The sequence below is a fragment of the Macaca thibetana genome, chromosome 1, assembly GCF_024542745.1.
Source record: "Macaca thibetana thibetana isolate TM-01 chromosome 1, ASM2454274v1, whole genome shotgun sequence".
NCBI classification, from domain to species: Eukaryota; Metazoa; Chordata; class Mammalia; order Primates; family Cercopithecidae; genus Macaca; species Macaca thibetana.
In genome coordinates, this window is record NC_065578.1 from 151,107,474 (window position 1) to 151,132,197 (window position 24,724).

General features: G+C 36.4%; 1 protein-coding gene and 1 non-coding gene across 4 annotated transcripts in view; one reads left to right on the top strand and one right to left on the bottom strand.

The window, feature by feature from the left end:
- INTS7 (integrator complex subunit 7) overlaps window positions 1–24,724 on the top strand; it is a 94,557-nt gene that overhangs the window by 3,972 nt on the left and 65,861 nt on the right. For all 3 annotated transcript variants that reach the window (XM_050780899.1, XM_050780889.1, XM_050780908.1), the window contains 6 exons: window positions 10,380–10,509; window positions 11,328–11,474; window positions 14,553–14,690; window positions 18,914–18,960; window positions 22,894–23,093; window positions 23,582–23,704. In XM_050780899.1, coding sequence (XP_050636856.1) covers window positions 10,380–10,509; window positions 11,328–11,474; window positions 14,553–14,690; window positions 18,914–18,960; window positions 22,894–23,093; window positions 23,582–23,704 — 785 coding nt within the window. The remainder of the gene's footprint in view (window positions 1–10,379; window positions 10,510–11,327; window positions 11,475–14,552; window positions 14,691–18,913; window positions 18,961–22,893; window positions 23,094–23,581; window positions 23,705–24,724) is intronic.
- Window positions 5,885–6,004, bottom strand: LOC126945443 (small nucleolar RNA SNORA26). Its single transcript, XR_007722450.1, has one exon. It is a non-coding gene; the product is annotated as a small nucleolar RNA SNORA26 (small nucleolar RNA).

Consider the following 24,724-nt stretch of genomic DNA (forward strand, 5'->3'; position numbering starts at 1 on the left):
TTTGTGCAGAGTGCAATGGGAAGGCATTGAAAGTTGTAGGCTGATGGCCATGCTGACTGAGCTTCTGTAAGACTGAGCATACACAAGCAGAGTTAAGTGTTATAATCAAATACATTACAGCTTATGTTTATCTGACACATTTCATGATATAATCATTACTATACGTAATTGGCAATATAAAGAATGCGTCTCACAAAAATTAGTGTAACTTTTTCACTAATATAATTTCTTAGTCTAAACATTTTTAGATCAGCTGATGGGAGGTTATCCTGATGATTTGGGAAAACTTATGCAAGATCTCTTTCCACCTGGGAAAAGAGGAGTCTCTTAAATGACATTATTCAGCCTATCTGCCTTCTGCAGTGTTGACCTTGGAAAGGATGAGGTGAAAGCAATGGGGAAGAGAGCAGTGACTCATTCCTTTTCTTGCAGCTGATGCAATGGGAAGGGAGGAAATATAGAGGGTAGATTTGTTACTAGAGGTGCTGGTGAACGTAATGCTGCGTGAAAAAGCTTGATGGTGTGCTTAATGAAAAATTTAGTTATGAAATAGGGAAATGATGTGAATCAGGAAGCTATCTCTACACTCTAATTCCCCCTTAGACGCTGTCACCTCACCTATATTCCAAAATACCTGAATTCTCAGACCATCAAGATTGTTAAAAAAGACCACAGATTGCTTTTACATTATCTATATGGCTCAGATGTCGTTGGTGTTTCAGTAAACAAATATAGGCCTTTGAGGAAGTGTCTTCATAGGCCCTCCTGAAGAGAAAGGCCTCAGCAGCCAGATTTGTTTCAGGTGACTAATTCCCTATCATAACTGATTGATTCAGAAGGAGGCATGTGACCCACACGGAGTCAAATTCTTTCTCCTAAGAATCTCTGCTGCCAGACCACACAGTCTGAGAGTGTTGAGAAGCGGACCTATAAAATCATGTAGAATTAGGCCGGGCGCAGTGGCTCACACCTGTCGTTGCAGCACTTTGGGAGGCCGAGGCGGGCGGATCACCTGAGGTCAGGAGTTTGAGACCAATCTGCCCAAGATGGTGAAACTCTGTCTCTACTAAAAATACAAAAATTAGCTGGGGGTGGTGGCAGGCACCTGTAATCCCAGCTACTTGGGAGGTTGAGACAGGAGAGTCACTTGAACCCAGGAGGCAGAGGTTGCAGTGAGCTGAGATTGTGCCATTGCACTCCATCCTGGGCGACAAGAATGAAACTCGGTCTCAAAAAACAAAACAAACAAACCAAAAACATACAGAATTGAAGCTAAGGTGAGACTCTGGGCAACTTAATGCCACATAAAAACCAGCAGCCTGATTGGTAATTCCTTCATGGGCTATGAACTAATCCAAAAATTCAAGTTTTTACTGAAACCCACAGACTCATTCTTGTATATTACTAAGATTTACTGTCTTGGAATTTGCAAAATAAGTTATTAAATATTCCTAGAAGTTGGTATACATAAACTCAAATTTGTTTAGGATTCTAAATTAGTATTCTCATGTGCATACTGGATGACGTTGCATATATCTTACCATGTACATTTACAGACATTTTCTGAAATTTGGGGGATGGATGCTGCCTTATTAATGCATCGTTAGTTTTCACTATCATTTTACTTGTTTCTATTTCTGCTTTTTAAATATAAAAATTGGCTTTGCCATCAATTTTTTAAGCTGTGGTTTGTATGCTTGTGTTCATATTTCTACCCATGTCCCCCCGACACCTTTTATTAATGTATACATTTCAAGATTTGTTTGTATTATGGTTCAATTTCGAATCATCATCATTTCTTAGCTAAAGCAAATGTATGTCACAAATTCTCCTAAATTGTGTTTGTTTGGTAAGGTTTTATTTGTGGTCTTCTTTGTAGTGGATGTTAGTTATGTTGATGGTTGCTTAATATCTTTTGAACACTCTTTTTGTGCTTAAGGAATGTCCCATAGCATGAACCTTGTCTAACCAAGGTAGAAGCAAAAACTCATTTCCTAGTTTCCTTTGCAAGAATGCAGGATCTGACTTAGGCTCTGTCAGTCAGACACACCTCCTTCTCACTGTCTGATTTAGAAGTTAGAGATGCAAGAAGGAAGAGTTGAACTGTCCACTCACAGTTCTGCCCTGGCAGCAGCGGTATTTCTAGTGTACAGTAGCAACAACAATGGCTACAATATTCCTAGATGACAGCAGAGCTCATTGTTGCATCTGGTGTTTCCTACCAAAGACAAGGTTCCTCCATCCAGTTGTTTGGGTAGTGTGATATTAGGTGTTCCTAGAAATTTAACCTTAAAAATGGTTCTTAAGCTTTTAATAAACTCATTTTCTGCCTAATAAGCCAAAGTTAGCTTCTGTTGCTTGCAACTAAGAACTGCTGATAGATGCAACTTGGAGATTTGTGCTGTTTTGAAAACTTGATTAATGTATATCCCAAACCCCAAGTTTACCATAATTTATGGCATTCCCCTAATTCCCTAGAATTCATCACCTCAGAATTCCACTATTTAATCACTCATTTAAATGTCTCATTCTTGAATCTTAATCTCTTTCTTTCTAGTTGCTTGCTATAGATACATTTTAGCATAATGGTTAGCACTATAGCCTCTGGAGCCACATTGCCAGAATTTGAATCCCAACTCTGTCATTTGTTAGCATTGTTGTTTCTTATGCAAATTGCTTAACTAGTCTGTGCCTGTTTCCTCACCTTTCAAATGGGGAAAATAATGGTGCCTAATTTATGTGATTTTTAGTGAGACTTTAATACATGTAAAGTGCTTCAGAGTGACTGGCACAGAATAAGCACTTCATGTGTATTATCATTATCATTATCATTAACTGCTATTTTGGCTGGTCTTTATTTTCATTCAGACCTCAGTATTTCACCTCTCTACTTTTCTGTACCTGTTTTACTTCTTTGTTCAGCTTAGATTTCATGGTCCCTCATTTTATTAACTTCATTTACTTTCTTACCAGTACTTTAAATTCACATCCAAGGTTCCATTCTTTACTATCCTTAAAGGCAGTCAAAAATTGCTGCAGAAAGTCATACAGTAGGGTACATGGCTATCATCATAAATGGCAGCCAAATACACACTGACCTTCAACACGGACCTGCAGTACTGTAATGTTTCTGCAGTACTACTGTGTTTCTTTGGTCAGACACTCCTACCTTCTTCAGTAACATTTCAGATCTTTTACTTTTCTAAAACCAGAGATCCTGGGGTTTTATGTGAAGTATGATTTGTAAAACCTGACAGTGTGTTCAAAACCTTTAAAAACATTGTGCCTGTCAGATAACAGCATTCTGAGGACCAAATTCGGCAGCCTAGTAGTTTTCTAACTCCAGTGTAATCAGTGTGGGCAGGCCAGTCAAATAAGTTATGAAGTGGCAGAAGTTAACTTGAGAATCTAGGTGCTGGCTGGGCACAGTGGCTCATGCCTGTAATCCTAGTACTTTGGGAGGCTGAGGCGGGAGGATCACCTGAGGTTGGGAGTTTGAGATCAGCCTGGCCAACATGGTGAAATCCCGTCTCTACTAAAAATATAAAACTTAACCAGGTGTGGTGGTGCACACCTATAATCCCAGCTGCTCGGCAGGCTGCATCACAAGAATCGCTTGAACCCCGGGGGCGGAGGTTGCAGTGAGCTGAGATCGTGCCACTGCACTCCAGCCTGGGCGACAGAGTGAGACTGTCTCAAAAAAAAAAAAAAAAAAACCCAGCCTTCTCAAAGTTAAACAGATGCCTGGGACTCTGCCCCATATATTTAGTAGATTTGGAGTAAAACCCCTAGCATAGATATTTTTCAAAAACTTAACAGATATTGCTGATGCAGAGCAAAGCTGAAAACACTAGCATGGCAAAAAGCTCTGCACATTTTAAGTGCAAAATAAGATTAGAATAATGCATGCTTTACTTCTGCCAAATGAATTTTGAATGAATAAATGATTTTACAGCCTATTTTAATTCCCCTGGTCTACATGCATGTTGCAACTGAGTTAAGCGCTGTTTAAGTCCAGGCACAGAAAAGCAGGAGGGATCTGTTTTTGTTTTTGTTTTTGTTTTGTTTTGTTTTTTTGGTGGAAGAATACAAAATAAAATGTAGGTATGGCAATCACATCCATCCTTCTTAATCTTATCTCTGGGCTCACAGTAGTATTCTTATGATTAGTGGTCTTATGACCAGGGCATTCTTCCTGTAGCAAGCAATACAAATAAAATGTCTAACCCTCTTATACTAGAACTGGAATGTGCTGAGCTCCTGTTTTCCAGTGCTTACAAAATTGGCCTAGAGCAAGCAAGATGAGTACCATACTACGCCAACCCAGGGCTATTGCTAAATAATAGGCCTTTAAAGCACTTTTTCCTTCTTTTTCACCTTAACTCCTATCCTTCAGAGCCAGCCTACTTCTCACTTCCTCTTTCCTAAGGAGGGCTCTTACATCAGAAAATACAGAAGAGATTTAATATTCTTAACTCATTTACTCCATGGAGTTGTTATAGAGGAATGAGAGTCTACTTTATCTCAGATAAAAAAGTTTGACGATATTAGATAAAACATTCTCTGGCTTCATTCAAAATAATCTTTGGTACATTTTAAATCAGCATGTTTAAACAAATCAATATGGTCTTTGGTTCTGTTTTTCAGGGAAGATAAAACATGATTATATTCTGTCAAGGAGACTACCTGTACATAGGCTGTTTCCTACTATGCCTTTTTCATCTCAGCCAAGGTTAATTCATTACAAACAGAACTTTACCATCCTTTGTATGTAACTCAGCTACTGGAAGTGAGAAGAAAATGAAACAATCCAATTACTATGGATTTTTTCAACCGCTTTGCCAACACATACACATAAGCACACATCTCTGTTCCTTGTCTCTTCCTCTCACCTCCATCCTCAGCTATGTCTTTCCTCTTCTGTGCCTTATCTGTGTGTCCCTTGACCCGTTTTTCATATCAGGCTTTTAGAAAAGCCTTTAAGGCTATGTGAGCCACGCTCCCAGCTATGTGGAATTACCCCTTTTGGCGTTGTGTGTTTGATAGGAAAAAGATTTCTAGAGCTTCAGAGGCAGTTCTTTGTGTGTGTATGAGGGTGAAAGGGAGGAGGGACCAGATGAAGGAGGAATGTGTTCTATCTCAGTTAGAAATGTTAATTAATTATCCCATAGAAACTTTTATTATAAATGGTTATTAGGTTCCAGAGTACTATGAGTGCTGATAGTGCTATTATTTTCCTATGAGGAAATAATGTTCTAAGTACTGAATAACTAACATGAGTGCATTACAGAACATCACTCATTAGTAAATGAGAGAAATTACCTATGCAGTTTTACTTTGTGGTTGTCTTTTGTATGAAACATTGTGGCAACTAGGAAGAGCCTTCAGATTTCCTTTGTCTTTTTGCTTTTTGGAGACAGGGTCTCTGTCACCCAGGCTGGAGTGGAGTGAGTGGCGCGATACTGGCTCACTGCAACCTCTGCATCCAAGTTCAAGCAATTCTCGTGCCTCAGCCTCTTGAGTAGCTGTGATTACAGGTCCCTGCCATCACGCTGGGCTAATTTTTGTAATTTTTTTTGGTAGAGACGAGGTTTTACCATATTGCCCAGGCTGGTCTTGAACTCCTGGCCTCAGGTGATCTGCCTGCCTTGGCCTACCAAAGTGCTGGGATTACAGGCGTGAGCCACTGCGCCTGGCCTCCTTTCTTGTTTTTTTAAGAATAATCAAAGGTTACTGGATGGAGATATTCTAAGATACTTATTCCTGTGAGGATATAATTAGCATTTTATGACTGGTAAAATACTAAACAGAGACATTTGAAATTGATGCTATTAAATCCTTACCAACGTATTCACTCTTAGTGAATTTTTTTTTTTCCTGGTTCAGCTGTGACTCCAGGCAGGATCCAGAGGAGTGTTCCAATCTCTTCTCTGGGTTTTGTAGAGACTTATTTTATCCTTCTATGTTAGCTTCTTAAAGCACTACATCAACCTTAAAAGGGCATAGGAAAGGGCCAATTCCTAATGAATTTTTTAGAAAATTGAATATTAATTCTTTTTTGTTGGTTGGGTTTTTAAAATTTTTTTAAAAATCAGATTTAGTGAGGTATAATTTGTATCAGATAAAATTCACCAAATGTATGTAGTCATGAAACCATGACCATAGTCAAGACATAGAATATTTCCTTTACCCGAAAAACTTTCCTTGTGTGCCTGTGCAGTCAGTTCCCTTTCTCTAGCTCCCAGCTACCACCAATCTATTTTTTGTCACTATAGTTTTGCCTCTTCCAGAATGTCATATAAAATAGAATCATACAGTAAGTAAGTGTAGTCTTTCGGGTCTGGCTTCTTTCACTCAGCATAATGATTTTGAGATTGTTTTATGTGGTTAAAATAAGGTATGATTTCACAAATCACATGGTTTATTACCATACAGAAAGAGTTTTCCCCACCTTGTTCACAATGTTTAGAGGGGGAGAATAATAAGAACAAATCTCACAGGGAATACATTTGATAGACAAAGTCCATCAACCACGTGTGAGTAAATACTAGTTTCATTTAGAGTCCAATTAGTAAAGTCTAGTTGTGCATTTAGGATGGAAACAGGCCACTGTGAATGTAAAGTCTAATTGAAGTTTGAGGTGTACCTTTCTATGAGATGTTCTCTGGAGAGAAGATCTGACCAACACTGGAGATCTATGATGACAACAAGGTTTTCAATGCTAGGAGCCATGTCATCAGGGAGGGAGATTACACTCCATGTTCTTACCACAGCAGAACATTTCACTCACAATAGCAGACTATTGTAATCATTTCAAAGCTACACAACAGAGATACACCTTTGTTGTTGTATGCATCAGTAACTGGTTCCTTTTTTATTGCTGAGTAGTAGTTCATTGTATGGATATACCACAGTTTGTTTATTTATTTACCAGTTGGTGAACATATGTATTTCCAGTTTGGGGCTATTAATGAATAAAGCTGCTGTGAATATTTGCATACAGATCTTTGTGTCGACATATGTTTTCATTTCATTTGGATAAATAGCTAAAAGTAGCATTGCTATGTGTCTAGTATGTTTACCTGTATTAAAAAAGAACCAACAAAAAATAAAATGCCTAGGGATACCTCTAACCAAGGAGGTGAAAGATCTCTACAAGGAGAACTACAAAACACTACCAAAAGGAATCATAGGTGACACAAATGGAAAAACATTCCACACTCATGGATTGGAAGAATCAATATCGTTAAAATGGCCACACTGCCCAAAGCAATCTACAGAGTGCTATTACTGTCAAACTATCAACGTCATTTTTCACAGAATTAGAAAAAAAAAACTCTTATAAAATTCATGTGGAACCAAAAAAGAGTCTAAATAGCCAAACCAATCCTAAGGAAAATAACAAAACTGAAGGCATCACATTACCCAATTTCAAACTATTGTGTAAGGCCACAGTAACCAAAACAGCATGGTATTGGCACACACGCAGTCACACAGACAGCAGAATAGAGAACCCAGAGATAAAGCTGCACACCTACAGCCATCTGATCTTCAACAAAGTTGATAAAAATAAGCAATGGGAAAAGGACTCCCTGTGCAATAAATGGTACAGGGATAGCTGGCTAGCCCTATGCAGAAGAATGAAACTGGACCCCCCTCCCTTTCACCGTATACAAAAATTAACTCAGGGTGGATTTAATATTCAAATGTAAGATCTCAAACTGTAAGAATCCTAGAAGAAAACCTAGGAAGTACCATTCTTGACATCAGCCTTGGGAAAGAACTTATGACTAAATCCTCAAAAGCAGTTGCAACAAAACCAAAACTTGACAAGTGGGACCTAATTAAGCAAAAGAGCATCTGCACAGCGAAAGAAACTATCAACAGAGTAAACAGCCTACAGAATGGAAGAAAATATTTGCAAACTACGCATCTGACAAAGGTGTAATATCTAGTCTATAAGGAACTTAATTCAACAAGCAAAAACCAAATAACCCTATTAAAAAGTGGGCAAAGGACATGAAAAGACATTCTCAAAAGAAGACATACAAGGAGTCCACAAACACGAAAAAAATGCTCAGCTTCAGTAATCATCAGAGAAATGTAAATTAAAACCATAGTGAGATACCATCTCACACCAGTCAATATGGCTATTATTGAAAAGTCAAAAAATAACTTGCTGGTAAAGCTGTGAAGAAAAGGGAATGCTTATATATGTGCTGTTGGTGGGAATGTAAATTAGTTCAGCCGGTGTAGAAAGCAGTTTGGAGATTTGTCAAAGAACTTAGAACTGCCATTCAACCCAGTAATCCCATTACTGGATATATACCCAAAAGAAAATAAATCATTCTGCCCAAAAGACACATGTACTCGTATGTTTATCCCAGCGCTGTTAACTATAGCAAAGATGTGGAATCAACCTAGATGCATGTCAATCATGGATTGGATAAAGAAAATGTGGTACATATACACCATGGAATACTATGCAGCCATAAAAAAGAATGAAACCATGTCTTTTGCAGCAGCATGGATGCAACTGGAGGCCATTACCCTAAGCACGTTAATGTAGGAACAGAAAATCAAATACTGTATGTTCTCACTTGTAAGTGGGAGCTAAGCTTTGGGTACACATGGACATAAAGAGAGGAACAGTAGACACCAGGGACTCTAAAAGTAAGCAGGGAGGGAGAGGGGAAGAGTTGAAAAACTACCTATTGGGGTACTATGCTCACTACGTGGGTAATGGGATCATTCATACCCCAAACTTCAGCGTCTCACAGTATACCCATTAGCAAACTTGCACATGTACCCCCTGAATCTAAAATAAAGGAAAAATGAAAATTAAAGGAAGGAGCCAGAGGGTTGTCAAAAGAGCTGAACGGTTTTACATTCCCACTAACAATGTGTGAGAGTTATAGTTACCCCATATCCTCATTAGCACTTGCATTGTTGGTCTTTTTAAAGTTTTTGCCATTCTAGTGAATGTGTAGTGGTATCTTTTTGGAGTTTTAAATCTTCATTTCCCTGATGACACTGTTGAGCATCTGTTCATGTGCTTATATTTGCCATCCATATTTTTTCCTCAATGAAATTTCTGTTTAATTCTTGTCCATTTAAAAAATTGGTTTGTATTATTGATTTACAACAACTGTGGATGAAGTCCTTTATCACATATGTGTTTTGTAAATGTTTTCTTTCAGTATGTGGGTTGTCTTTTCATCTTCTTAACAGTGTCTTTTGAAGAGCAGAAGTTTTAAATTTTGATGGAATTTAACTTACCACTTTTTTATTTTATGATTTATGCCTTTTGTTTTATCTAAGAATTCTTTGCCTAACCCAAGCTCATAAAAATTTTCTTTATGTCTTCTTCTACATAGTTTATAATTTTAGCTCTTACACTGAGGTCTGTTGTTCATTTTGAGTTAATTTTTGTGTATGATGCAAGGGAGAAGGTTGATTCTTTTTGCTATGCTTATCTAGCTTTTCCAGAATCACGTGTTTAAAAGATTATTCTTTCCACATTGAATTATGTTGGTACCTTTGTTAGATCATTGATTTGAGAACTTTCTTCTTTCTTAATATAAGCCTTCAATGTTATAAATAATGTTCCTTGAAGCACTACTCTAGTTGCATTCCATAGATTGTGCTTTTATTTTCATTCAGTTCAAAATATTTTTCTAATTTCTTCTTTCAGCTGTGAGTTATTTATTTATTTGTTACTTAAAAATTTTTTTTTTGAGATGGGGTCTTGCGCTGCTGCCCAGGCTGGAGCACGGTGACACAATCACAGTTCACCGCAGCTTCAACCTCCCAGGCTCAAGTGATTCATCCACCTCAGCATCTCCAGTAGCTGGGTCCACAGGCGCACACTACCACGCTTGGATTTTTTTTTTTTTTTTTTCGTAGAGACAAGGTCTTACTATGTTGTTCAGGCTGGTCATGAACTCCTGAGCTCAAGCAGTCCTCCTTTTCCCAGCCTCTCAAAGTGTTGAGATTACAGGCATGAGCCACCATGCCTAGCCACCTATGGGTTAAAGGTGCTTTTTTTTTTCTTTTTTCTAATTTAATTCCATGTGGTCAGAAAACATGCATTGTATGATTTCAGTCCTTTTAAATGTGTTGAGCTTTATTTTGTGGCTTTGAATATTCTTAACTCTTACCTTAAAACTTTTTTTCATTATTGTTTATCTAAAAGTAGTGATTTCCAGATTACTATTTGATATACCATTTTTACTTTTAAAAGGGTAATGAATTATACTTTACCTGCTTCTTAAGAATGATTATTTCTTCACTATCTAGTAAATTAATATTTGCTATTTTTGCTTTGTAGCCACGAATATGCAAACTGTTCTTCCCTCTCTGTGCTTTTTTTTCCATAGGCCTAAGATCTGGCAAACTTGGTGAACAGTGCGAAGCAGTTGTTCGCTTTCCCAGACTTTTTCAGAAGTATCCATTCCCTATTCTTATCAATTCTGCATTCCTAAAGTTAGCTGATGTTTTCAGAGTTGGGTAAGTCTTTTTAAAGCCTCAATGTTCTAAAGTACTTTGTTCATATTTCTTGTTTTCTATTGTGGTCTTTTTCTTTTTGCATTTTAGGACTTCCACCTGGTTAGTTACCATTAGTGGACACACATGACTGTGTGCAGCACATCAGTGTGAGATTTAATGACGTTTAAAGCAAAAATGAAGAGTATAATTTAGACAATACTTATTTCTTTGGAGAACAGAATAAAATTAAGACAACCTTGATATTTTAGTGTATACTTCAGGAAAAGCTGTGGCTTTGTACAGATTGTTTTTGAGAAGTTGCTGATTTAATAATTTATTTTATAGCATGAGATGCATGTCTGTGAAGTACCTGAAACATATAAGTACTGAATACATGCCTGTTTGCTTTTTCGCCCCCACCATTCCCTCTTCTGCTGCTTTCTGCCATTCTCCATGTGCTCATGTGCTCATATGTACACAGTACCACACTTGAGGAGAAGAGAAGTTGTGGAATAAGCCCAAGAGAAGAGAAAGACCATCTGACTTCCTGGCCTTGGTTATAATATAGTTTGAGGAGATTTAGTTCTGCTCTAGGTCTTCTCCTTGTGTCACTGCCATTTTGGTGTCTTGCAGCAACACTATAGCATAGCTAACTGCTTATGCTTAGTGTCCACGTAAAGTACAAGCTTTAAGTAACTCTTGTAGTAGTGAAACAAATAATGATAAGATTGAAAAATATTTGCTGTTGCTAAAATGTAATATTATTAATGTTGCTTTGGTTCCTAATTAAATATTACTTTCTAAAGTGACCTAATTTATTTTATTTCTGGTTTTTCTAGAAATAATTTCCTGAGGCTATGTGTTCTTAAAGTTACCCAACAAAGTGAGAAACATTTGGAGAAGATTCTAAACGTGGATGAATTTGTGAAGAGAATTTTTTCTGTGATTCATAGTAATGATCCCGTGGCAAGAGCCATCACCCTCCGGTATACTGTATTGTAATAATTCACTATAAGATTATTTGAACTGTAGTTATGACCAAAAAAAGCAGTATATTTACATTTTTCATTTTGAATATTAGGAGTTGTTTTTGGTTTTTTGATTAAGAGTCAAGGCAAAACTGTGATAACCATCCCAATCTGCAAATGCTTTTTAGTTAACATCTATGTTAACTGTTTTGGTTATAAATTGTTGCCTAACTTGTGTTTGAAATGCATCTCTATATAGGTAGGTGTTCTGATCAAATAACTTGGTGGATCTCAATATAACAGCCTCAGCTCATTTTGAACTTTGCCTTCCTGACCTTGTACTTAATGTTTTCTGTCAGTTTTCTATATTCTTCCCTGATTATGTGATCATTTTTAATGTGATAAATCATATTTGATCTCACCGGAGAATATCAGATATAACCACTATAGTTTCTTTAGCTTTTTCTTTTCTTTCTTGGCATATTTTTAAAAAATGTATTTGTTAGAATTTCATTTTGTAAGCCTTATATCCAGCTTGAACCATATTCTCTTTTTAGCTCTGCCATTTATAGAATCATATCTATAACTTTTTATATCTTTTGAAATTCACTTTCCTAAATTATAGGGTTCATTTCTGACCTACCCTGCCCAGACAGTCTTTTTAACCAGGAAGTTTGGGATGTCACATCTTCCCTGAATGTCCTTTTTTCCACACCAAGAATCAGTTCTTCCTTCTTGTTCAGAGTTTAGTGCTTTTGTCATTTCTTTGCCTTTTGAGTGATTAAATTGTGAGCAGTATGTGATATTTTAAAGTCAGTTAATTGATTTTCATCTTTTGAAAGCTATATTCAATAGAATTTATTTATTTATTTATTTATTTATTGAGATGGAGTCTCAGTCTGTCGCCCAGGCTGGAGTGCAGTGGCGTAATCTTGGCTCACTGCAACCTCTGCCTCCTGGGTTCAGGCAATTCTCCTGCGGCAGCCTTCCAGGTAGCTGGGATTATAGGTGCCCGCCACCACGCTCAGCTAATTTTTTTACTTTTAGTAGAGGCACGATTTCACCATGTTGGCCAGGCTGGCTGGTCTTGAACACCTGACCTCAGGTGATCTGCCTGCCTCAGCCTACCATAGTGTTGGGATTACAGGTGGGAGCCACTGCGTCTGGCCCAGAATTTAAACTTAAGATATTTTTACCCTTTACTTCAGCAAATATACCTGTAGGAATTTTTTAAATAAATCATTTTTAAAAGTTGGTGAATATATGTATATAGATGATTATAGTGTCATTTTTGTGGAATGAAAAATTGGGGAAAAATCAACGTGGGAATGGCTATTTGTGAACTACTGTATAACTTTTAAAGAATAAAGTGAGTTGTGAGTCTATATATGCTGACATAGAAAGATATTAAGTTTTAAAAAGTTGTCAAATAGTATCAATTTTATTAATTCATTTTGTCAGTTAATACTAATATATATGTTTATATAGGCTCAGAAAAAAATCTAGAGGAATATATACCGTTAACAGTGATTATTTTTGGTAGAGTCTTTGGGTTATAGATTACAAGAGGCTTTTCCATTTGACTTTGTTTGTAATGTTTGAATTGTTTTTCACAAATGTGGTTTTTTTTTTTAAATCAAAAGATAATAGAATTTAACTGGTGGAATGAATTTCATAAATAATTTAAAGCTAGCCTGAATATTTTGGTAAGAATGCATATTAATATTTGTTATTCATTTTGTATGCTTGCCCTTCTCTAAGTCATGGCAGTTGACTCTTGCCTCAACTCTTTTTTTAAGCACTATGGTTATCAGTAAAACCAGCGATCTCTAGAAAGCTTCCAAAAAGAAGGATCACTTTAAAGGAAAAAAAATATATTAGATTTAAATCAGGTTTTTCAACAGTAACATTTGTTGCAATAAGTATTAAAGGAAAATTGAGCTAAGAATTTTATATCTATCCAGTTTTCATTTAAAAGAGTAGTAAAATAAAAAGATTCTCAGGCACACAAGGCCTTAGGAGGTTTGCCATATAGGACCTATTTTGTAAACATTCTAGGAGGAGGTACTCAAGTAGGAAGAGAAAAATTAAGCTGGAAGCAGTGGGAATAAGTCGTTAAATGTGTCAGTATTAGAGTAGTCTAATCTTTTCTGGTATAATAGATTAATAGTCATTTGTTATTTCTTTTGAAAAATGTATAATTTCAAAACCTTCAAATTAAATATAAATTACATATTTAGTCCATTTTAGTTTCTTGCTACTAATGGTATTACTTAATAGTACTAGGAACAATACTAATTAATTGAGTGTAATTACAGGGAATAGTTAGGTGATTACATGTCACATTGGAAGGTTATTTAGGATGTTGACTTTGAAAAAGGTTGTCATTGTAGGAACATTGTAGGTTTTGTTTACTGCAGTGTTTTGCAAATTTCTAAAATTTATGCCTTTCTACTGAAAGGATTTTTCAAACTACTTTCTGTGGTTTATATCACAAACAATAGATTTTTTTCCTTTCTAATTGTGTAATTTTATTATGAAGTAGACTGTTTTCCAAGCTTTACCTTCTGCACCATTGTTGATTCTGGCATGAGCCCCAGGGGTGTGCTCAACCACTCCTTTCTTGATCTTGAGGACATTTGAAAATCATCATACCAATATTTACTGATGTGGGAAAAAAAGATTGGGAGGTCTTACTTTTTTTTACTTTTGTATCTGCTTAACAGCAAAAATGTAGTATTCTTAATGCTTTGCTGAAATGGACTTCTTTATGCAACATTGGAAAATTGATATTTTGATGCTTTAATAATTCAGAAGTTTCCTTTCTGGGCTGTTTGGTACCTGGAATGTACTTCAAGGTGATTGTTAAAAATTTTGCTTTTTAGATAAGCCATCTTAATTTTTCTGACATATTGAAATATGTAAAAGTGTTTAAAATTTGAGTCATGGATTTCTAAAGTTATGCTTTATTAACCAGAGTTACATGGAATTACCTATAAACTTTAGTTTTGATAATCTGGCTTTGCCTGGCCTCTTCCTTTTCTGACCTTGACTTTATCATATGCCCGATATTCTTGGCTTTCTCTATTTCTGTAGGATGTTGGGAAGTCTGGCATCAATAATTCCTGAGAGGAAGAATGCTCATCACAGTATTCGTCAGAGTTTAGATTCACATGATAATGTAGAAGTTGAAGCTGCTGTTTTTGCTGCTGCAAACTTCTCTGCACAGTCAAAGTAAGCATACAAAAGCACATCCCTTTTAGTAATTTGGCTTCCCAAGAAAAGTTTTTGAAGGAAAAACTGATCAACTTATATAAACACTAAGAGATACAGGAAAGTGTAAATGACAAGGTATATTTTCTGAGAAGGTTTACCTTACACTGGGGAAACAAGACTTAAATTCATAAAATAGAAAATGTAAGTACAAATGTTGGTATTAATTGTGTAAATGAAATGAGTTTCCAGAAGGACAGGATCAGCATAGATTAGTTGGGGAAGGCTTCATTGGGTAGCAGAGGCTTTATTCACTAAGGAGCTTCTCTCAGACATATACATCTGTAATACTAAAATGCTTACCCACTGTCTTCTAATGTTAATTTGTTTTGCATTAGAGCTGTCCACAGTTTGGCAAAGACAATAACTTGAATTAAAACCAATTGTAACCTATTCAGAATGTCATATCCTACACTTGTTTTACAGAACAGTATTTTTTTGGGGGGGGGGCGGGAGGATTAAATGTTGACCATGGTTTTATTACTATGTTTGATTGGCTTGTTTCTCTTCTGTAAAATAAAATATAATATCCCCCTGACTGACAGGAAAAGTAGCATTGCCTTCTGGGGAGCGTTTTGGTAATATGTGTGAAAAGCCTTAAACAGGTACATCCCTTTGACCCAGGAAATTCACTTCCAGAATTTATCAGTAATATGTACTGATAATTATTTGTATGGATGCTAGTTGTAGTGTTACTTGTAACAACAAAAGAAATGAGAAGCAACTTAAATTTCTGCCATTGAGCTTAGATAAATTATGATCATACAATAGAATACGGTAACAACTTAAATGTTTTTAGAAACGTATTTGGAAGCAGTTTACATAATAGGTTATGTAATATGACAGGTTTGTTTAAAAAAAAAACACCCTAATAACTTATGTAATATAACAGATTTGTTGAAAAAACAAAAAGGCCTAGTGTTTGTATTTATGCAATAGAAAAAAAAGACTGGAAGGATATATATAAAAATCTTGTCTCTGAGTGGTAAGATTGTATATAATTTTTGTTTTCTTTTTATAAATTTCTCTATATCTTGGCATGAACAAGTTCCAGTTTTATAACCAGGTGAATAATAAATTTTTTTTAACATTAAAAAAATTAGTATTTGCATACCCTTCTCTTCAGCTTTTGTTTTGTTTTGTTTTTTGAGATGGAGTTTCGCTCTTGTCACCCAGGCTGGAGTACAGGGGCACAATCTCAGCTCACAGTAACCTCCGCCTCCCGGGTTCAAGCAATTCTTCTGCCTCAGCCTCCCAAGTAGCTGGGATTATAGGCTCCTGCCACCATCCCTAGCTAACTTTTGTATTTTTAATAGAGACGGGGTTTCAGCATGTTGGCCAGGCTGGTCTTGAACTCCTGACCTCAGGTGATCCACCTGCCTCGGCCTCCCAAAGTTCTGGAATTACAGGCGTGAGCCACTGTGCCCGGCCCCTTCAGCTATTCTTATCAAACCTTCAGAGTTCCAGTAATTCTTATTGAAAAAGTAGATAATAGAAAGCATATAGTTTTTAATTTCATGGATCAAAATTAATAAATAGATGTGGCAGTAATTGATGATCAGAAATATCTGAATAAGTACAGTTCCTTTTTGTGCCTTTGAAAATAAGCATTTTTTTTTTCTCATTGAGAGTCATTGGTTTTGAGAGGACTTTTAAAAATTTCAGTCACATGTCTCTTAACTATGAGGTTACATTCTGAGAAATGCATTGTTAGGCAATTTCTTCATTGTGCAAACATCATAGAGAACTTACACAAATCTAGATGGTATAACCTACTATACACCTAGGTTACATGGTATAACCTGTTGCCCCTAGGCTGTAAACCTATATAGCATATTTCTATACTGAATACTGTAGGCAATTGGAACACAGTGGTAAGTATTTGTATATCTACACATAGAAAAGGCTCAGTAAAAATGTGGCATAAAAGATAAAAATGGTATTCCTGTATAGGGCACTTACCAAGAATGGAGTTGCAGGACTGGAATTTGCTCTGGGTGATCAGTGAGTGAGCGGTAAATGAAAGTGAAAGCCTAGGACGTTACTGTATTACTACTGTAGACTTCCTGAACACTGTACACTAAGGCTTCACTGAATTTATTTTTGAAGTTTTTCTTCCTTCAATAATAAATTAGCTTTAACTTACTATAACTTTTTAACTTTATACAGTCTTAATTTCTTTTAACTTTTTGACTCTTTTATAATAACACTTAGCTTAAAATACAAACATATAGCTGGATAAACATATTTCTTTATATCCTTATTCTGTAAGCTTTTTTTGTTAAAATTAAGACATAACTGGGCACAGTGTCTCACGCCTGTAATTCCAGCCTGTAATTGGGAGGCTGAGGCCGGGGTATCCGCTTGAGCTCAGGAGTTCAAGACCAGCCTAGGCAACATAGTGAGACCCCTCAAAGAAAACACACAGGGACACATACATTAACCTAGACCTACACAGGGTCAGACATCAAGACATCTCTGGCCAATATGAATTTTTCAGCTCTGTTATAATCTCTTGAAGCCGCTGTCATATATGTGGTTTGTTGTTGACCAAAACGTTGTTATGCTGTACATCACTGTACTTTTACTGATTAAGAGTTGTGCGTAGTGAATAATTATCATCTGATTAGCACTGCCAAGGTGTCAGTGCTTCATAGTCTGTCAGATTAAATATGTACTTCCAGTGCTTCCAAAAATAGTTTTCTAAATTTAGTTTCTAAATTTGGATGATAAATTTGTAATTTAGTGATTAAATTTTATATATGAGAATCACTTTTAGTTCAGTTTTTCTCTTGTGTTCTTATTAGAAGCTAATTTTATTTCAGTCTGTGTAATTACTGGTTTTGGAAAATGATTAAGACCAAGTAAGAGAAACAGCAAGATTCTTCACTTGTGGAAATGATGATTAAACATCTGAATTAGCAGTTTATGTAGAAACAGTTTTTAATATACCATGCTTTAATGTGATAACTTGTAATTTATTATATTAAAAAATACCAAATGAGTCTCTTGTCACCTAGGCTGGAATGTAGTGATGCAGTCATGGCACACTGCAGCCTCGAACTCCTGGACCCAAGTGATCCTCTCACCTCAGCCTCCCAAATTTCTGGGATTACAGGTGTGAGCTACTGTGACCAGCTGACAAGATTTGTATTTTTGAGATCAGTGTTCATGTCTTCTCCCAGAAATAATAACCTGGCTTGAGATCACATATCTCGGTCAGTGCTGATAGATTTTTTTTCTAGTGTCTGTATTGATCGGTTTTGGATATTAAATCAGAGTAACAAGCCAAATAAGACCTTTAGAATTTATTTAATCCTTTTCTTCCCCTGTCTCCTACCGTCACCACATCTGTTTTATTCTAAACCAGAAAATTTTAAATGCTAGTGTCTGGGTCGCAAAGCAGGAGTTACAAGCTCAGATGCTTTCAGGGGCCAGGTGAACATTGTCAGTGAGAGCAGTGTCCCCTAGTGGCATCTGTGGTGAACTGAAGCACATCCGCTCCATCTAAAGTGCCCCATGGCACCAGCCTGTCGTTAACAGTGCGGGAATGGATGCCCAGTGCTCAGGTCTCAATTTTTGGCAAAGGAGGGGGATAATCTGAAAAACCAGATTATTCTATTTGGGCTCACTATATTTAAATGTTGACATTAAGAATTTTTAAAATGTTATTTAAAAAATAGTTATGAAAATATTGTTACACACAAAAAGCCTGCAGTCTCCTAGTTTGCAGTTTCTTGGCCCTAAAGGTATGTAACTGATTTTTAAATTTCAAGTTGTTATAAGAAGTCTTTTTATGGTTATTAAAGAAATACTTACTGAATATCCACCATGTTCAGACACTTTTCTAAGTACCAGAAATATAGGGATGAAAAAGGTCAGGCCCTGTTGTTATATAAACACAAAATAATTTCAGATGTTTGTTAGTGTTATGAAAACATAACACCGTATTGTGATAATGGCCTAAGTGAGCTGCTTTACAGCAGTGTTGGCATAGCCCATTTGGTTGCTGGAGTTTTTGTTTTAGTTGTGTTTCCGAGCACCTGACCTTGGAATGTTAGTTGCAGTTTGGAATATTGGATTTCTTCTGTGCTAATTGTGTTTTATTTCTTTTAAGTCCTTAGAAAATACAAGCAAGTGTAATTTTTTGGTTTTAAAATTTTTTCTGTTCTCTTTTCCCAAAGGGATTTTGCTGTAGGAATCTGTAACAAAATCAGTGAAATGATTCAAGGTATGTATTCTTCATTTAGTATTATGAGTGACTTAATGAGATTTATAATAGTTGCTAACACTAATTAAGTACTTATTATTTGCTAGTCACCATACATTCAAATAATATTTATTAAGTATCTTCTATGTGCCCACACTGTTATAAACGCTGAGGATACAGGAGTGAGCAAAACAAAGTCCTTACCCCCATCTAACCTACACTCTAGTCAGGGGTGGGGTGTGTGGGGATAGACAAATGTGCATGTGACATTTCTGGTGCTATGGTGAAGGAGTGAGAGAATAAGGATAGAGAGTCTCAAAAGTAAGTCAGTGGGGGGAGAGAAGGGACTTATCTATTTTATATATATTGATCAGAGACGGTCTCTAATGAAGTGATATTTGAGTGAGACATGAAGGAGAAAAAGGAGTGAGCCATGCTGATATAGTCCTGCATTGCTTAACAATGGGGATCCTGTGTGAGAAATGTGTCCTTAGGCAGTTTTGTTGTTTGAACTTCATAGAGTGTACTTACATAAACCTAAATGGTATAGCCTCCTATACACTTAGGGTGTATGGTATATAGCCTGTTGCTCCTAGGCTGTAAGCCTATGCAGCATGTAACTATGCTGAATACCATAGGCAATTGTAACAAAATGATAAGTATTTGTATATCTGAGGTAGAAAAGGTAATATATTGCACTGTGGTGTTACAGTGACTACAGGATCTCTGAAGTTACTCGGAATTTTTCAGCTCCATTATAATCTTATGGGACCACCGTCTGTCATGTGGTCCATCATTCACCAAAGCATACTTATGGGGTGCATGATTAGTTTAGGGAAGACTGCTCTGTCTGAGAGAGAGTAATGTTATTAGGAGCTCTGGAACTCTCTGCTAATGTCCCTCCAGTGTCTCCCAGTTGCAGTTAGAATCAAATCCAGATTCCTTACCATAGATTACAAAGCTCTGGTTTTCCAGTCTCTTCTTTTATATCATGAGTTGTGTATTAACCCTATTTATCCTTATAACAGTCATTATGGGAGCCCACGAACTCCCATAGGGTTAATACCTGTGTCTTACCCCTAATTTATCCTAGCAGTCATAAAAGGGAGCTCTTGGGCTATAGCATTGCATGACTCTAGAGAACACCACTTTGTTTATATTCTTATAAAGAGCATTCCTTTGAATTGTGCAACATGGCAGCCTTGGATAGGTAATACTATTATGTTCGTTTTACAGGAAAGGAAATGGAGCCACACTAAAGCCGAATGATTGGTTCACAGTCAAAAAGCTGATAACTTGCAGTTTGGCTTTGAGGCCCACGCTTTTAACCACTATGCTATTGTGTCTTTCTAAGGCATGAATTTCTTAGTGTAGTTATATTTTGCATGCATTTAAATTGTCCTTCAAATTAAAATGAAAGAGAACTTGCTCACTTGCACAAATAATAAAAATCACTTAAAGACCAAGCTACAGTGAATGAGCTTTGTTGTTTTCCCCTTTATTCCTTTGTCTTTTTTCTTCTACCATTAGCAAAAGGGCTTTCCTGCAGAAAGGTATCCTTATGACATTAGAAGGAAGCATCACTTATTCATTGACCAGGATTTTATCAATTGCCTGCTATATCAGACAAGATCTCAGCAGGAAACAGGTGGCACATTTGAATTAAGATAACTCAAGGAAGGTGTAATAAAGGAGCCATTCACAAAGGCATGGCCAGGATATACTATAGGGGATAATGTAGTTTTTGAGCCTGTAATAGCTTTTACCACACCTCTAAGGGTATAGGTTAAAGAGAGGTTACTAGAAACTTGGAGTCATGTCAGGAGGGCCACTTTGAGAAACTAACCTCCAGGAGCATGATGTGACCCTTCTGTGAGAGAACCAGGGAATAAATACTCTGACCTCATTCTCTGCAACTCCTGCTGGGCTCTCCATTGGTTAAACTCAGAGGGCAGATAGCAAGGGAATTGATGAGAGCTATACAGGTGAGCCTTCTAGGATGCTGGAGTATTCTGTGTATCTGATGGTAGTTATATGGGAATGTGCATATGTAGAAATTCATTAATCTGTACACTTAAGATTCATTACTTTATTGTTCCTTAAATTTTATCTTAGAAAAATCTAAAAGAACAGGAATTAGGAGAAGAGAGAGGTAGAGGAAAACATAGGAGTGTGGGTGGAGGAAAAGTGGAGGAAAATTGGAACCCAAGACATGGAAACGGAAGAGGAGTTTTAGGAACAGAGTATCCTGACATTTGGTTTTAAGCCGCTTGTGTTTCTGCCAAGTAAAATCTCCGAGCCTCACGAAATCTTTAGTAAAAATGCCTGTAAGCACTAAGATCCCTCTGAGTACTGGGTTGAGAATAAACTTGCAGTAGAGGAAAGGGGGGATATGAGAGTGGAGTCTGCCATGGGGAAAGGCCTAAGTAGGGAGAATACTTAGGAGACTTTCTATAATTTAGTCAAGAGATGGTAGTGGAAGTGGATCGGCATGGTAACAACGGAGGTAGAAAGAGTTAGTTTTGGATTTTATTTTGAAGATAGAACCAGTAAGATTTGCTAATACATTTGGAAATGGGATGTGAGAGAATCCTTCTTTCATTAATTAAGAAAGACTCCAGGGTCTAAGGAGCTGTAATGATGTCATTTACTGAGACAGGAGTATTTTTGGAGGGGCAGTTTCAAGGTGAAGATCAGTTCTCTTTGGGCCCTATTAATACAAAATTCTTCTGAGACCTCCTAGTGCAGATGACCAGAAGGTAATGAGATACATGCATCTGATGTCCTGGGCAGGAGGACAGGTGGGTGGCAACCTTTCACATTTAGCTAATAAGGGAAACCATGGAATTATATCAGCTCACTCAGGGAAAGCACATACAATGAGAAGATAATTTATTGCCAACCTATGGGAATATCAGAAATTAAAGTGTAGACAGACGAGAAGACTGCAAAGGAGGTTAAGAAGGAACAGCCAGAGAAAGAGGTCAGAAAGCAGTAAGAGTGGAGGAGCCAAAGCCATTAGGAGAGAGTTTCAAAGATAGAATGGTCAGCAGTGTCAAGTGCATTCAGAACCTTAAGGAACAAAATAATAACAACATGAGCATGATGTGACCCTGCAGAGAGGAAAGCAGGGAATACTCTGATCTCATTCTTTTCCCTCTGGCAAACCCAAGTAGAGGCCATCTAGCAATGGAGTTTGTTGATGTAGGCAACTGTTGGACATTGAAGTGCTGTCTTACGTTCATACCCACAATTATTTCACCATGGAAAAACCAGCGATATGCAGAGTATAATTAGCTTGTGGCATGTATGTGGTCATACATTATGACTGAGAAATTTGTGTTCACCATTACCACAAAGCCATGCCATAGAAGAAAAGATTTGTTGGTTTCACTCCACTGTTGACAGGAAAACGTGGATTAGGGTTAGTCTTCATGGACCCAGTTGTGTATGCAATAAATAAAGGCATTTACTACACAAAGTTCAGAGGATTTCGAAACTGTTCTACACACAGTTTATTAATATCCTGATTCTAATTTAGTTGTTGAAGGAAATAATTAAAATCATAAGTATAATCAGACTGTAGCCATCAAGTGTGTGTGTTTGTGTGTGTGTATATATATATATGTATATGTGTATGTATAATTTTTTTATTATGATAATGAGAGGAAATAGGCAGCAAATATGACTTTGTTTCTACTGTGCTTTTTAAAGACAGTTTTTATTATCAGCATGTAGTTTTATAATCATTGAAAAGTTAATATCAAGATAAATACTTTGGAAAAAATACTGAATTTATTGATTGGTTCTAGTATAATCTTTAATGTTACAAATATAATATTAGTATACTGTGTTTTTCAAGTGCAATTTTGCTAATTGAGTCACAGCTTTTTAATCTGGAATATTTTTAAGGATGATGATCACAAATACCTTGAGAATTCTTTTTGTGTCTAGGTTTAGCAACACCAGTAGACTTGAAGCTAAAATTGATACCCATCCTACAGCACATGCACCATGATGCAATCTTGGCTTCCAGTGCTCGTCAGCTTTTACAACAGCTGGTCACATCCTATCCGTCCACCAAAATGGTGATTGTGTCTTTGCACACTTTCACTCTACTTGCAGCTTCATCTTTGGTTGATACACCTAAGCAGGTAATTTCGATTTTCTTTAAACTGCCTATTCTCTGGTAAACTTAAATATATGACTAGAAATAAGAAAGTGGCCCATAAGTCTGGAGGACATTAAGGTTCTTTTCTGTAATAAAGGTCAGATTAATTTCCTTTTGCTTGCTTTTTTATTCTCTCTGTTCACAGTACTGATTGTTGGGAGCCCTTGAGGAAAATGAGATGTTGTGGGGTACATGGCTGGCTGTGAAGTTGGCCATATTAAAAAAAAAAAAAAAAAAGAAAGGATTGAGTATCTGTTAAATGCCAGGTCCTGTGCTAAAACTTTAAAGTTAAATGGTAGTATTTTACAAACATGGAGAAAGAGGTCCAAATGTGGGCACGTAGCTAATGAGTGACAGAGCTCTGATTTGAAGTGAATCCTGTCCCTTTATAAGTTTCACTAAACTACACTGCATTTCTAATGATCATTTCAGTTACAGTATTGTTTATGGAGTGACTTATTTCCTTTATAGATTCAACTTCTGTTGCAGTATTTGAAGAATGATCCCAGGAAGGCAGTAAAGAGACTTGCTATTCAAGATCTGAAATTACTTGCTAGCAAAACACCACATACTTGGAGTAGGGAGAATATTCAGGTATGTAGAACTTGTAACATTTTATATAGAAAAAATAATATAACATTACAATATAGTAAAATGTTTTGCATTTTTATATTGTTTTTGTCATCTAAGTGGTTGAATATGAAAAACTTCTAAAGCATTGTTGATGTTTGTGGCAGAAGTTATTTTATAAGTGGCACAATAAATATATAAAACTTCTATACTTCAATGTTTGTTTTAGTCAATGAAACTTGCCACTCAGTTGCTTGTTCATTTTCCCATAGTGGCACTAAGGCTAATTGAGAAGCCCAGTTACATTGGTTTTTTTATTCTTGTATTTTTCAATCAATTTGGGGAGAAAAATTTAGGGGCTGACTGTTATCTGTAATGGAGATGGGGCTGGATGGACAACTTGGGAAGTATATTTCTCCATGGAGAGCCGAAGACATTCTTCAGTCTTCTTTTGTAAACAGAAGAGCAGATCTCACTCTTTAGACTTTTAATGTGACATCTTTGACACCATCTATTACCATCTGTTAGGTTAAATTAATATTTTATGTTTATTGTTTTCTCAAAATAGAACCCTGTTTACCCATTACCAATAGAGACACATCATTTTGCAAATAATGCTATTTAAAATGGAATGGAAGTTTTTATCTCTTAGCATCATCATGACTCCAGTGGATCAAAAATCTTTGAATTTCAGATTATTAAAACTAAACTGCTGTGTTTGTTTTTCTGTTTGTTTGCAGTTTTCTAAACATCTTTTAATTTACTATATTATGATTTGATGGTCACAGATATCCCAAGATAAGGACAGTTGTTAAATCTACATTTCATAGATAAGCACTTAGGGTTCAGAGAGACTTAATATGCTTAAGAGAGCATCTTAAGAGAAGTAAATTAAGAATTTAATTCAGAGAGCTTCTGTCCTCTAATCCCTAGTCCTACTGCTTTTTCTACTAAATAATGCTATCTTTCCAAGAAGAGAATGTGCCCAGCCACTTTAGTCATTTTAGAGAATTTGTATAAAGAACCAAACCTAGTTATTTAGAA